The 16,183-nt window shown below is 39.1% G+C and overlaps 1 protein-coding gene across 5 annotated transcripts in view; it reads left to right on the top strand.

Moving 5' to 3' along the window:
* Nucleotides 1–16,183, top strand: part of ROBO2 (roundabout guidance receptor 2) — an 865,191-nt gene that overhangs the window by 710,035 nt on the left and 138,973 nt on the right. For all 5 annotated transcript variants that reach the window (XM_038136167.1, XM_038136152.1, XM_038136160.1 and 2 more), the window contains exons 3-4: nucleotides 6,145–6,302; nucleotides 7,928–8,048. In XM_038136167.1, coding sequence (XP_037992095.1) covers nucleotides 6,145–6,302; nucleotides 7,928–8,048 — 279 coding nt within the window. The remainder of the gene's footprint in view (nucleotides 1–6,144; nucleotides 6,303–7,927; nucleotides 8,049–16,183) is intronic.

Below are 16,183 nucleotides of genomic sequence, written 5' to 3'. Positions count from 1 at the left end.
AATTCAGGTTGTATTGCATATGCTTAATTCAGCCCAAATAGCAGCCTTTAAAAAATCAGATAGAAATCATGAACTAAAGTCTGCAGTAACTATCACTTGTATACCTGTGTAAAAAGGGAAAATAGGTCAGCAGTGCCCTTAACTGGGCTAGAAAGATTTCGAAGTCTGACTCCTGGCAGTGTGTGCTGTAAATAAGAAAGGAAAAAGTCCATCTTCTTTCCTGACCTTTGTACAGTCAGATAGTTGGGGTACCCCTCGGACTGCAATTTAGAGGAGAGGCGAAAAGCCAACTATCTCCCACTGACTCTGTTTGGAATGTCTCCTTATTTGGAATGTCGCTGTCACTTCACCCACCTCAACACTGTAATTCTCTGTTCACCTGGTTTAATATCTTCTGTCTTTAAAAGCAACGCTTTTACATTTAGACGTTATTGTTCATCATAATTTTCTGTATGTCTATATCTGTGTATATGAACAGATAAAAGTTGTAGAGGATGTGTCAGGGTTTTCTCCACATTTTTGTCTTTACTGAGGCCTGTGAACTACCCTGAGCTGTAAGTACTGGGTAAGCACATGAAATACTGAGTGAGAGAAAGGGATGAAGCCAAAGAAAATATCTGAATTGTCAAGGAAGAAGATTCTCCTTTTGTTTCTTGATGCAGGTATCTCTGTGCTGATCATTACTTTGATTTATAGGAACCTTACTAATCAAACAGTGTTGAAGCTGCTAGACTCTTTGAAAATATCCTAACACTCTGATACTTATTCTTATAGAATTGAGGAATTGGGGCTTCATTTTACTGAACATATTTGAGTCATGGTATATTAACTAACATTCGTGTCTGTTAGGCAGTATCAGTATCAGGAGATAAGTAAATGATGGGGAAAACAGGAGGAAAAATGTATAGCTTCTTATAATTTTTTTTTAAAGGTAGCAGCTTTTTCCTGGCTGCAGCTTTTTCCTCTGCACATGCAGAGGGAGCTCAAGAACTCGCTGAGAGTCTTGCCTATGACTATTGCCAAGGTTGGGTGTTTTTGTTACATTTTTTCTTTCAAAATGAGGCAGAGACAGTTGCTGAAACAAAGAGGTCGGGCAGCAGCATCTTCAAACAAAAGTGTATTATTATTCTTCACAAGGGAAGTTGTCTGTGACCCCTTGGGGTTTTTTTTTTTCTTTCACCCTGTTTCAGCAGGTAGTGCTGGCTTGCTCAGGGACCATTTCAGCAGATCATACACATTAGTCAAGATCTAAAATACCTCCCTGCACCATATGCTACCTAAAGTATAATAATCCTTTAATCTGTCCACTGCATGACATCTGGGCAGTTATTTGACTTAATAACTCATGTCAATTGTTCATATCAGTATGTATCAGAGGGAGGAAGTGCCAAAGCAGTGGCAGAGAGATGAGGATTTAGAAAAATGCCTGTGGGGAAGTGCCTTGGATCAGGAGAGACCTACCTGTGGTGTGGCAGGTGACCAAACCACCACCATTATGGCTGTGTAAAATCTTTATATGAGAAAAATATTATTCTGAGATAAGCACAGGACAGGACAGGAGGGGGAAGATGAGCTACCAGGACCCAAGTTACAGAAGCGCATTAATATTTACTCGATATCTCTTTATACCCTCTAGTCAGCACAACAGATGTAGCTGTGTTTTAAGACATTAGAATTCATTGAAAAGGGCAACAAAGATACTCTTTCCCTCCCTCCTGTCCCTGGTAATTTCAGATGTTCACCATGCACACAGAGGGGGAGGAGGTAGAGAGACAAGCGCTGGTGGGAGAAGAATGCAATTATCCCAAAGCCTGCTGACGGGCATCCACTTCTTCCTTCCAGCTTAGCTGCTCTGACCACAGGCTGGGGGCTCGTGGGACATGGACCAGATTGAAAAAGTGGAAGCAGACAGATGGTTATTTGTAATCATCATGTAAATGTAAATCCTATAAAAATGTTTTCTTTCTAAGGGCCTAAAAGCTGGAAAGAAGGATTAAGGCATGGATATCTAGCCTAGAATAATTTTGACCCCGCCACCTTCCTTCCTACCCCATAAACGTCGTGCCTTTATCTCCACTTCCTTTAAACAAATTGCTGGAACCTCAGCTGAGGAAATTAATTCGGTTTCCATGTAATTCCCTGAGTTTATGAGCCTCAGTTTGACCGAGGCCTGGATTTGGGCCTAAGCTGGCAGGTGCTGGTTAGCAGCTGCCTTGGGAGCGGGGGCTCCTTTTTGCTCCTTTCCCCTCATCCCTCGCTCTGGCAGGTGCATGCTCCGTGTGTTTATCTCGCTGCTGGATGTGCTCCCTTACCCTGGTTACACTCCTGGCTACCTGGAAATGGTCGTGTGGGGCTTTGCTTGCCTTAAAGACTTCTGTGACTGCTCGCAGACATCTATCTTGTTTGAGCAGCATCAGCTTGTTTGAGCCACAAGGAGACCGATCAAACTTTAATTAACTTTAGTCCACAGTGCCGTTGTAGGCTGTGTGTACGCTTTAGCTGCTCTTTGCAGCTCTCCAGTCCCTCGGTGCCTTTCCAGACTGTAGGGCTCTGCCATCTGGAAGCTTCTGCCCTTGCAAGGCTTTGCCTTTTGAAACGTGAGGGTGTTTGTGCTGCCATCAGGCTGGGCGAGAGAGCAGCCCCTGGGGTACGGCTGTGCTGCGGTCCCAGGGTTGGCATGCAGTGTGGGGGACCATGTTCCCCTTTGGCACCTCTCGTTTAGTCATAAAATAGCAGAAGGGTTTGGCTTGGAAGAATCTTAAAGATCACCCAGTACCCCATGGGCAGAGACACCTTTCCTGGACTAGGTTGCTTGGAGCCCCACCCAGACTGGCCTTGAACATTTCCAGAGATGCGGCATCCAGAATGTCTTTGGGCCTCACCACCCTCACAGTAAAGAATGTGAGGCAACACCCAGAAATGTAGGGAAATACCCATGCAAGCACAAAGCCTGCAAAATTGGAATAAAGCAAGCAAGAACATCCAAGAAAGAATGAGGAAGAGGAGACTAGTGGCAACATAGTGCTACTTTTATTGAATTTTTAAAACACTAATGTTTGTGCCCTGCCAAAAGGGCCCTGAGGATGGCTGGCCTCTCAGGTGAACAAAAGCCTTTTGCCTGTGTGGGGAGGGAGTGGTCTGCTCAGGCACACTAATAGTTATTTGGAAGTACCCAGGAATTGTGGATAATTGGCTGAGGAATATTCTGCAGCTCTCAATCATTTTTCTGTTTTCACAGATGGTTGTACAATTAGGTATGGTGAGCGCACCAAGATGTGCTGCAGCTTTTCCATTTACTGTGCTAGTATGTGTGAACTCAACTTCCAGTTGATGGTTTTCCTTCTGTGGCTTCCTGTGCCACTCCAGGAGGACAGCCAAGCTCTCTAGCTCATGCTCTGCCCTCCTCTTCCCTACTCCCTGTCTCTTGGGATGATATTTGGATGTTCTGGGGTGACTGGGCTGATCAGATTAACATCTGTGCTTTTTTTCATTGTTGTTACATTGCATTAAAATACTGAATCACAGGAATGGCTGCCTATGCTCTTTGCTCTTTACCTTGTTTTTCTCTCTGCTTTTATTCTTCTTTTTCCCTTTCTTTACCTGGCTTTTTCTTTTTTTTTTTTTGTTTCTCTAAAGTTAGTGTTCCCCCTCTTCCTCTCCGAGTTATTTTCTCACTTTAATTTATATTTCATGCATTTTTCTCTTATCTTTTCTCTTCTGTCTCTAGTTTATTTTTTCCCTCTTTCTTTTTTCTCCAACCTTTTTTTTTTTCCCCTCCAAAACACAGAATGCTTTAGATGGAAATGGTGAGATATACCTATTCAAGATTCAGGTATGTGCTGAGGTACAGAGCAAGATTAAGCAAAGCCTGTAGCATCAATTTTGTCTTCTATTCAAGCCAGTTTTGCAGTGCAGCTTTGGGTAAAGGAATGTGATAAAATCAAATCACCTCTTAGCCTCATATTCTGAGGCTGATTGGAAACTTACACAGTTGCTGGGATGATTCAGAGAAAGTTAATGTAATTTGCTGTGTATCACTGCAAGAAACTGTGTTTGTCAGGTTCATACACCAGTGTGAAATGTTCAAGGAAAATGCTTTCCTTAATACTGCTGCCAGGAGTTAGGAGTCAGGAATATAAAGCCATTATGTGCTGGGATTTGCTGATTTTTCTGGGGATTTTCCACTAATAGATTTGCACTGAAGTTCTGTAATTACAAGTAGAACCAAGCCAATAAAAATAATATTTACTTTGTGTGTATTATTAGTAGCAGAAATTAATTTTTATCTATTTACCATTCATACAAATGTGGGCATAGCATTGTCTAGAAGTACTTTTTCTTCCTGTGAATCATGGGGATCACAGAGACATATGAAGCTGCTTTCCTAAAAAACATGATTTTTTCAGACTTTTTCCTGGTTCTTTCTGTGACATTCCTATGATATTGACTTTCTTGGCTTTCCAAAGTGTTGTACTGCCAATAGTCAGCAGCCCGTGATCTTCATCGTACTAATTCTGTGCTCTTCATCGCATAAGTTACTTCTTCCACTTGATCTTGAAGTTGTATAAATTCCATTTCTGCCAATTTGATTATTGTCTATCAGAAGGTTTGTATTTTTCAGAAATATTTGGGGGCTGAGGTTTTTGTTGTCTATTGGGTGTGTCACCTAAGAAGACTGCGGCTTCTTGCCAGAGCTGTATTTGTTGACAGCTGCCTCCTGTCACTTTTATTTTATGCTTCAGGAGCGAGACCTAAATAGTCACTCCTTTTTTTTTTTTTTTTGTGTGTGTGTGTGTGTGTGTGTTAGAAAAGGAATTAACTTCCAATTAATTCCCTCCTTCCTCTGGGATCTACCTGTGTATCCCAAAATGGAGAACAATAAAAGTTACCTCCATGTCATTTTGAGTGCCAGATATATACAGCCCACTCACCTCAGACTATTCAGAGACCAATTCTTGTATGTATTAATCATATTTTTCTTGTGGCTTATTACAGAAGAGAAAAACATTCAGTTCCAAATGTTAAAATGGGGCACGTTTTATTAACATTGAAAGCAGTAAATTATCTCTGCTTATGAAATGAGACTGAGCAATTTCTGCTGAACTCTTCCTGACTTGCCCCTTCACGAGGATACAGTGTTTTCTAATTTCTCAGAGGGCCCTGGTTCCATTAAGGGCGAGAACTGTTTTAAAGCTGTAATGAAAGCCATGCGTAGCTGAAATTCAAGGAGGGGCAATGCCCTAAATTCTATTTCAGTAGCTCATCTAGAGCTATTTTCAGTTTTATGTTTATAAGAATGTCAATTAACCTAGAGACTAGGACACACATTGAAGAATAAGGATGAAGTGGGTATCATTCTAGCACACTGAAGCCAGCTAGTTGGACCTAATCCTTTACAAAGCTTGATTTACATAAGAAGCCCGTCTGTGTAGCCTAATTTAGTTCTCAAACAGCTTGGTGATTTAAATGCTCTTTCTTTTCAGTGTAGTGGGATAGGGCTGGTCAAGGTGGCAGAATAAAAATATAGAAGGAAGAAATAAATATGCTGGAAGTACATTACTATCAGTTTTATTTCTCTGACTCCTTTCAGAACTGGTGATCATTTTAGCATGTATGTGCCAGAAATACGATAGTAACAGTAATAATGGCAATGCCCTTAGCCAAGGTGTAACTCTGCAGTTCAGTATAATTTCTCTCCCTTTGTTACCTTGTGCTGGAATTGGAGACCCAGACAAGGCAGATATTCAGCGGGTTGTTCTTTGTCACAAAAAGAACTCAACATTCAACCTGCAGAGCTGCTTTTGTAGTGATGGAAAGTGATCCTGTCAAGGTTAAGAGGAGTAATGGGTGCTAGACATCTTTGTAACTTAAATACAGAGCAGTGTTCTTGTCTGGAAAGAAAAAAAAAAGGGAAAATAAAAGCCCTGTATGTGAAATCTGCCTCCACTGGACAAAAGGGCATATCTGCCCATCTTCATTTTTGAGATCTTTTACAGTCAATATAAGAAGCAAAGTCATCCAATAATAATGGTTGAGACTTGTTTGTTTAATAGTATGTGTTTCTACCTTATTCTTCCTCCACTTACAATGTCATCACTTCTGTTAATTTTTTTTTTCTCCCCTTTCCTTCATTTATTGCTCCAGTGCTACGGGATGACTTCCGCCAGAACCCTACAGATGTGGTGGTGGCAGCTGGAGAGCCTGCCATACTGGAGTGCCAGCCGCCTCGAGGGCACCCCGAGCCCACCATCTACTGGAAGAAGGATAAAGTTCGCATTGACGACAGAGAGGAGCGCATCAGTGTAAGTGAAGCTCAGGTGGTTCTTCATCTGTGGGCACAGGGCCCACAGCTGGATGCAGTAGAACTTACACAGCCTTACAGCCTTGCCCATAGAAATTTGTTGTTATTCTTGGCAGTTTGCCTCTCTGAGTTCTCCCAGATGAGGGGGACAAGCTGTTTATTGCTCCTAGTCTGGCTCTTCAGCTTGAGCTTCTATGAGGCTTGGTTTGTAAATCCAGTGTTAGAGCTGGAGATTCAGTCATAGATGATGCTCAGTTAGATGACGGACTTAGTGGATGTCTTTGACCAGTTTGGTTTTACCTTTTCTACATCTCAGTTCTCCAAACAGAGAATATCAGAGAGGTGTTTATAAGTAAATTCAGTCAAATCTATGAGGTGCACAAATAATCCCTGGGAGAAAACCCAACATCTTAGAATGATACCAGTAATTTTATAGTTATTGCAGTAATTTGGATGTGTCTAATGTAGGCTGAAGTAATACTCTAAAGAATTACGGTTCCTGAAAAGGAATAAATGTTGAGCAAATGAGTAACACTGGTTGAGTTCTGTGGCTGTTCATTTCTTGTACTGAATGAAAAAGGATCCAGCAGAAATATTGAACTTATTAAGTGATTAGAGATAAATCATGGTCCATGCAAGCAAATGGGATAAATTAAGGGGTTGAGAAGATGTTTCATTCCTAATTTTTAAATGCTTACCTTTTCACCATTAATATTTCTTCAATAAAGTTTTATGTTGTATGGAATGATTCAGTGCTGACCGTATTCAACATGGAAGTACTATCAGGAAGCTTTTAAGTGGCTCTGGATCCCTAAGGAATTATTCCAAGCCAAACAATCTGAGCTGTTGCTGTTTGTGAACCAGGCTCTCTGTGCTAGGGTCTACTCAAAAGTAGAAGAGCAAAGAGTGGCAGAGAACTGGCTATCATTCCCTGACTCTCAAATTTCTTCAGTTAAATTCCCAGCTTATTTTGAAGCACCCCATTGTCTAACCTTTGACACTGACTTCGCAAGCCACAAATTTTTGCTTTATTTCTTTCGTCTATGCTGCTCTTTCTCTCTGTAAGCACCTTTTATAGCCAAGAAAATATTACCTGTCAGTTGAATTCCCAGTTTGGGCCAGATTCAGTCTGTTTGCCTCAACAAAAAGAGAAAATCTGTCTTTATTAGTGATCAAGGAAGCTGTTTAGACACCAGTAAAATAAAATTATCTAAATAAAACTAAGTCAAATTGCCTTGTTTTTTCAGAGAAATGTCAAGAGTGCTTTACATATTACCATGCAAGAAATAAAAGTACTCTGTGCTGTCAAGAGACAGCAAGAAATGTAATCTTTGAAATGTAAAGAATCTAATGAAAGCCAAAGGAATGTGATCAAATGCAGTTGAAATCAGTTGCAAATAGACATTAGTCAGTGGGATAAAAATGTGTTCTAGAGCAGCTGAAAGATATTTAAATATAAAAGTATATAATTTTAAAACTATACATATATTTACAAACAAAAGTTTAGAGCGTCTTGGTTGTGGAACTTATCACCTGAGAAGGTAGCACTTTTTCTGATGTATTTTGTTTGCCTGAAGCTACCTGTATTGTGTTTAATCTGAAGTTATGTTCCTTGTTTTGAAACAGATCCGTGGTGGGAAGCTGATGATCTCCAACACCAGAAAAAGTGATGCAGGAATGTACACATGTGTGGGGACCAACATGGTGGGGGAGCGTGACAGCGACCCTGCAGAGCTGACTGTCTTTGGTAAAGACACCCCTGCTTTTATTGCTTTTTCCCTACAAATGTCGTAGGCTGAATTACCCTGGGTGGCTCCTCAAAACATGAGACAAAGCAAGGTTAACAAAACACAGCAGTACTGCTAAAGATGCATTTCACAGCTTCAGAAGGAGACTAGATTTTAAAAGCTGCTGTTTATAATGATGGAGCTGTGGTGGCTCAACATTTTCCTTCTAAGGACATAGTTTCAGTTTGATTGGAGGTCCACAGTGCATAACCAGAGATGTTATTGCAGGACAATACTCTACCTCACATAATGGCCAAATGTAATTAAGCTACTTCTAATACAGTTGACAACGCCTGCTTACCAGAGATTTAGACCAGGATTGCCTATTTAAATAATTCCATATTCCTGAAGGGTTATGAAATCAAATCTTTGTAGGAAAGCACAAAAAACCTCACTTGATCAGTAAAACGTCATTAGAGACAATTCCAAAATGAAATTTTTGAATATATAGCAGTAACTTCTAGCATTCATTCTTAAGATGACCCGAAACAGCTTTTCCTCCTGTAAGCCAGGACAGCATTTAGATTTTTGGTCCTGCTGAATGAATTAAAAATTAATAAGCTTCCTGTGTGAAAGAGTTTCTAGACCTGATGAGCAAGGCAAGAAGTTGGTTGTTAGGAGCACTTGCTCCATGGTTAGGGTCCAGAGCAAGAGCAGAGTAATAACCCAACCTAGAGCTGGATCCATCCTGCTAACAACGGGATAAGAAGCAAAGCCACAAAATCATGCTGTGGTACATCCTACAGTTGTGGGTTTGTAGAAATTAGTCAAGAGGTTCTGAGCAAATAAAGGGAGATCAATAAGGAAAAAACCCTTGCTGCTAAGGAAAACATGTCTATGCTGACAAAAGAGAGAGAAATAGTGTTAATGTTTCATCCTGCTACACCTCTTTGATACAGTACTGAAATTCCAAACAAGACCCTTTGTAACCCCAGAGAGATGTTTAATAGAAATCCTAAGTCCCTTGTGAAGCAGATGATCCAGAGTTTCTCACCTTCTGCCTAATATGGTGCACTGGAAAACCCTGACACACATATTGCCATCCCAGTTTTTGCATGTATGTGCAATTCAGCATTTGTTTATCCACTTAAAAGGAATATATATATTATGTAATTCACAGAGAAAGGCAGAGAAAGATTTTTGCAAGACAAGATCCACCAATTTCTGAGGATATGCTGCTTTCCAGCTTTTCTGAAGTGAAAAGGTTTCCACTCCAACTGGTTTGTTGTGGATTCATGGAAACATGTGGCTTTTAAAGGCAGAACTATTTTACCTTGCCAAAAAAAACCCCAAAAAACAACAAAAAACCCAGAGAAAGGATCTCTGTCAAATTATTATGCCCTTTACAGCCAATCTGTTAGAGTTGTAGCTTTATACAGATGCAAAAGAGACATGACATATCTCCTTCATCAGTTTAAGTACTGCTAATCTCTGGTAATACTCCCTGTGGATAGCAAGCAGATTGCAGTCCTAAACTACAAAGCCTTAAGAAATCCTTAAGAAAATAATTTGTTGAAAAGCATTGAACTGTAGGAATGAAAACTGAAATGTGCATGTAATTTCATATCCTGCAGAGCTATGAAATATATTAGGTTCGTCTTGATATGTAAAATAATACATAACCAATTACAATATTCTGATTTTTTACAGGGTATAATCATAGCAATCAACTTGCAAAAATACAATCTAAAACTATTTGGTGAATACCAAACAAAATCAGCAATAAATGAAATTAGATATTTTAATCCTTCTTAATTGTGTTAGACTACCGAAAAAAAAATTGTATTTAAAATCCCTACCGCAGTATCTTCCTATCTACATTTTTCCTTCTAGCTGGGTATCCCCAGATACCTCCCCACCTTCCTTTTTGCTGTGCAAGAATAGCATGCAGGAAGCAGGTGCTCAGGTATGACCTGCTGTCTCACTAGATGGTTTGGCCGCCCTGTGCCTATTTCCTGGCCACCTCCTGGCCCTGAAGCTCTGTGCTGGTGCACTGGGCTCACTGCAGCATAGTGTCCAGGATAATCCTGGTCCTCTCCATACAAAAGGAGGAGACTTGCTCGTGCTTTCCAGCAGTTATATTCCATCCCTGGACTCCAGGCAGCAGCCCATGTGTGAGCAGGGATGTGCACAGTGACAGGAGAGTGTTATCCATGATGTTTCCAGGAAGCAATGTATCTACTGGACAGTCCAATCTCTCTAAACACTCACAATAAATCCAATAAATCCAACAACTCTGGGAAACGTCAGATTGGCTCTGTATGTTCAAATTGGCTTCTCTGAACACAGGCAAAACCACCAGGATTGTATGTTAGGTCTACAGCCTTCCTCTAATATGACTCGCAGTTCTGAGGAACATGGGAATACTGCAAATGTTGATGAAAAATATACTAGAAATACTTATATGCAATTTATGTGCCAAACTTTAACTGCTTTGAACATACTTGAAAATGGACTTGACAATAAAAATAAGGAGAGTTTGACTGAGTGACTTGGAGAATTTTAATAGGGGACTGGCAAGTCTATAGCTGGTGCTGATTCTGGAAAGGAATGTATATTAATTAGCTGATCAGTCATGTCTTTGTTCCTTTCCCAAATAACAACCTTGCAAACCCTTTCCACAGTTGAAGGGAGCCTTGGTAAACATATTATGTAGGAAAAGGAACTGTTCATACTAGCTCTTGAACCTTTCCAGAAACCATCTACTTGTTACTTTTGGCTTTGCAAGTTTTTCTTTAATACCTGAAGTTAACTTCTGCATGTGACTTGTGACAGATCTCTGGCTCCCTGTACAGTAAATTTAGCTTGAGGCATTGCCTCTGGAAAAACTGAGCCAGTGTGGTGGGAACTGGTGGCCCAAGGGGAACAGCATGGAAGCCTAGCCTAGAAGATTACACTTTTCCTGAGTTTATAAACAATAAATTAAAATGGGTCGTAAGAACCTTGGGAAGCAGCAGCGGGAGAAAATAAAATTTTCCCATGTGCAGAATATGTCCACTTGGCTAGGTACCTATTCAATAACCTTACTGACAGATAGTTATGAATAATACATGTAGAACTTTCACTTTTTTTGTCCAAGTTTGTCTGCATAGGAAACATTGTTTTCAACATTCAGGCACTCTTAACAGTAAACTGGTAGTGTCAATGCAGATTGCATTAGTTTTGTTCCCAAGTCATGATTCTTCTATTAGCAGAAAATTGGCAAGCTTTCATAGTAAAACACCATAAAGATCATATAAGCAGTGCTATCCAAAACTATGTTTTGAAGGTGCACTACATTTTGTTTGTCTTCTTTTTCAAGCATTACTGCTGGTGTTTGCCTTTATGAGGCTCTGAGGTGTAATCTTGGAGTAAAGCAGAAAGACAGGGTCTGTCACAGTCTTAAGTTGCACTTTAAAGGAAGTTAATAACCTCAGCCCTAATGTTCACAAAAAGAGGCAGCATGGGACTTGATTACTGTGTGCACACTCTTCTAAAGGCCAATTTCCGAAGTGTAAGTGATACAAATTAGGTTGCATTGCTTGTGTTTGGGCTCATAGCCCTTGGCTGAACAGAATTAAAGCAAGATGCAAAACAGAAACGGTTTAATTCCAATTTGTAAGAAAGCTTTGTTTGTAAATACATAATATGGAGCCAGAAATTAAATAAAGAAGGAATTACTCTTTATGATAACCTTTATAATTTTGTCATGCTACTTCACCATTCTGAGATAAGTTTTCAAGTTAACTGTTTCATGTTCTTTTATTTCCCATTGCACTTAAAATGGCATGTTTGAAGAGAATGTACAAAGGTATATCTTGTATATTGATTCTAAAGCTCAGTGAAATCAATGAAAGCCTTAGTATATCAACTTCAAGAGGCAGGCATCAAGCAGTGGAAAAAGATATATTTAGAAGAGCCTCAAAAGAATATAAAGCATAAGTAAGAAGAGTAAAAAATATCTTTAAAAGATATGTCAATTTGGACATATTAAAGTTTGTTTTGGATTAATCTTTGATTTTATCTTTGGTATCTGAACCTTTTTTCAGCTAATAAGGTCCTGTGGGATGAAGAGGTATTCTTGTCTGATGCTTGAGGAAGTTTTTGTGTTTGATGTTTTGTAGATATTGTCAGACTGAAAGAGAAACCCTAGTTTCAGAAAAAGAATGACTATGATGACATGGTATTAGAAGAAAAAAATCCCCAAAATCCCTTTAATGAAGACACTGTGCCCCATTTTACTTTCTTGAGCTCTGCCTTTGTGGAAGGCCTTAGCAGAGTCTTGATCCATTGTATCGTGGAAAGCTTTCCCAGTCACTTGGAAAAATCTACCAAAACCAGGTATACATTTGTAGGTCAAGACAGAGAAATCAGCAGTGTGTATTTTGTCCTTCAGATCAAATCTCCTCCTGGTTTTCTTCAAATCCGTGTATTTTCCACTTGCAGTCTACTTGTGGCAGTTTGCAAAACTCCGGTTTAGCTTTTGATTATTTGTTATCCACAGATACCAAGAAGTTGTTATAGAATAACAATACAGCTCTGAAAAAGTATCTGATTTGGTCTCTAAAGTCTGTATGAAACAGCCATTAAAAACTGTAATTAACATGATTGTAGATGTATATAAAAGGAGAAAACCACTAGCAACTGAAAACATTCATTTTACTGCATTTGCCTCTTATTGGTGTTCCTTGCCTTTACTGTGTAAGCTCATCACACCTTGGGTGCTGCTTAGAGTGTAGGAGTTTGAGATGTCTACACAAGTGCTTATTTCTCAAATGAAAAAGGGAAAAGTGCCTAAAAATATGCAGGATAAAAGAAGAAGAAAAGTATAAAGAATGTCTGTAAATATAAAACCACCTTCTTTTGCAATTCTGTTTTCATTTATTTGGCCAACATAGGTAAATTTAGTGAGGTCGTAATATCCTGTCTTCTTCCACATGTTCTTTTTTTGGCAGAGAGCTTTACTTTATCCAGATCACGTTGCATTTAATGAAATATCTATGCTATTGACACAATTCTGAGGTCAAACTTACTTCCAGCTATCTAATGTTTCCTTTTTTTCCCTTTTGAATCAAAATGCTTAAGTGCAAAAAGCTTTTAAATGTAACTATTTGCTATTAAATCCCTCTCAAAAGCCTTTTAATTTGTATTTTAATGTTCTTTTTAGAACACAAAAACATTTTAAAAAAATTATGTCTTCTATCCAGCAAAGACAGAGGAAACAAGAACAATTCTAAATCAGATTGAGGTTCTACATTATGAAGACCATCAAATCCTTCACTCTAGCAGTTGCCTCAGCAGAGAAAATATATTAAGGTAGTTAGGATCATTTTAATTAGATTGAGGCCCCATATATGGCTGTCTAACTTTTTGAGGAACAGGAAAAGGGCAATAATACATCTGAAGGTCATCTGAGTCTCTCTAATAGACTGTGATACTCAGACCAATTGTTAAATATGAAAAAATTTGAGTTCTGAGGTTAACTCGTGTCAGCACCCAGAGCAAGAAAAGCATTTTGCTGTTTCTGGCTTAGATCTGGAGGTTTCATTTCAGGACATACCTCAAGCCCTGCAACAGATTGTAGGTGTGTATCCAGATTGCATTAACAATCCCCTTTTATAACTGCAAGCAAAGTTTATTCTGAAGTTATAAAGGTCACCCTAGTAATAGCATGACTGGTTGACATGACATATAACCATGACCTATTTTATAGTTCTCTTCAAAGATTTTTAATATTCATCAGAGATAGTCTGGGAAGTGGGTACTTTATTTACTCAGTGAAAGCTTATAAAATAGCTATATTAAAATTTTATATATGCCTATGATTTTAATTTATCACCCTTTCTTGTTGTCTCTCAAATATATTGTGCTCTGGATGCTGTTGACAGAGTAACAATATTTAATTATACCACAAGGCTTTATTTATGGGCAAACCATTTCAGAAGAAAAAATATGAAAAAGATTTTTTTTTCCCCCAAGACTAGCTCTGAAACTAAATTTGACCTGGCTGTGCAAAGAAACCTTCTTTATTTAGCATGCTTGGGCAAGCAGTGCTCTGTCTCCTGAGAGATTAACATTGTAAGCAAGTTATGCAGGTGACTCAAACCCAGTTAATCTCACATAAAGAATGTTAATTGCATTTGCAATGGCATTCACTCTGATCACTTTATAGCTGTATAATTAGCTATTGGACATATTCAAGGGGCTTTCTGAGTGATACAAATACAGGAAACAACATAAGAGATAACTTGTTCTGTCCTGATTCATGCTGTGTAAAATGCAGAGAGGATGCAAAAATGGAAACAGCAGTTGCTGGTATTTGCATGTCCCTGCTAACTGGGCTCTGTCCTTACATAGCTATTCTAGCAAATTCTTAAATGTTTTTGAAAATATGCAGTTTTAGAAGCTGATATGAAACAAACCTGTGTGTATTCTCCTAAATTGCCTTGATGTGGAATCCAGTGATCTATCTAATGACCTCAGGGTCATTTACTTTCTCCTCAGCTGGGTTCTCCTCAAAATGAGACAGGAATTTATTTTCTCATCTCCTGTACAGGAGAATTTACAGCCACAAGTAGCAATTTCATAAGTATGCACATTCTAATTTCTAAGCTGTTTACACACAGCTTTTGTAAACCTGGTAAAAAATTATTTTTGTAGGCAGACCAAGCCAGTGTATGTACAGACAAACACAGAGTTGTTTAAATTCAATGGGAATGAAGCAGGGCCTCTAAATCACCAAACAGAATGCTGATCTGGATCTGAATTTCTTAGTTTAGGGTCATGTCTTGAAAAACAAATGACAAAATCAAGATTATTGTGTATGAGCTGAGAGCAGGAGCCTGGTCTAAGCTCTTCTTAGGAGAGAAGTTGTGAAAATGATGCTGTTGCAAATTTGCAGAAAGTGTCATTAAAATATTCCCATCCATATTCACAGAATTACAGATGGGCCAAGTACATTGCTTAGCATTAGAGTTAAAAATGGGTTGAGTTTGTTTGGTTTTTTTTTTTCTTTTTTTTTGCTTTGTCCAGTTGTAATAAGTTTATCAAATTAAAATGGCTTTGTCCAAAGTTTCCCATGCCTAACTGGAAAACTGATTTTAGTTGACAGAATTAAATTGTCAAAATAATTCACTCTTCTCTAAGAATGTTGAAGTTCTTGCAGTTTGGAGACAAACGGGATAATTGGAGTGAAATGGGCAGGAATGAGAGGAATGGAGGAAGCTTTTTGTTCTGAGAAGTGCAGGTGCCTCATACTGCATATCAGGTACCCAAAATATGTTGGGAAATAGCTACACTGTGCCAAAGATGTACTCTTTTTGGGCTTGTCCAGGGGATTTTCATTAAATTTAGCCAAATATACACCTGCCTAAAAAACCAAAAAAAGTAATAGAGTCATCAATTCATACACCAGAGAACCCATGAATGCAGATCTGGGCAGCATTTTCCTGTATCTACACTGTGTTCCTGCTGCTGTCACTCTACTGGGAGGGTCCTTGGGTACTTCAGCTGATTTTTCTTGTGTTAAGTTTAGTGGATGGCCTTTATTTGGGAGACCTGGGAAAAAGAAGCTCCAGTTCAAGTGCAGACTAAACACTCAGTGGAGAAGAGTCCATTTGCTATGAGGTACAAAAAGGGAGAAGCATGGATAGCTGGAAGGGGAATTGGACTTGAGAACTTGCTGGGTTCCAGGTGTGAAAAGTGGTATTTGTGGGCTAAAAAAAAAAAAAGATAAAATGACTAAGGAAACAGTCAGCAGCTGGATAGGGCTTGTATGCAGACTTAAAATGGGAAATTATAAAGATTTCAATATAAGCAGAGAGGCTAGAAATGAGTTTACTTGCCCAAACATTGCTGGAATCTGAAGATCGTGGGCAGGAATAGGAGTAGACAAAATCAATGACTTGGGGAGAAGAATCTTCGCCCGTTAGCCATGCTTTTATCTCTATCATCTGGAAAGGTGCTATAGATTCTTGAGCATGTCTATTCTTCTGCTGGCAAAATATATTTTCCCCTGCCAATAGGTTTCCCTGCTAATAAGGAATTCCTGTGTGATGCTGTCACTCATTTACATAATTACTAACAGGTGGTTTTGTGTTCCTCATTTTCTGACTGA

This window comes from Motacilla alba, chromosome 1 (genome assembly GCF_015832195.1).
Source record: "Motacilla alba alba isolate MOTALB_02 chromosome 1, Motacilla_alba_V1.0_pri, whole genome shotgun sequence".
In the NCBI taxonomy this organism is placed as follows: Eukaryota; Metazoa; Chordata; class Aves; order Passeriformes; family Motacillidae; genus Motacilla; species Motacilla alba.
This window is presented reverse-complemented; position numbering and strand designations above follow the sequence as displayed.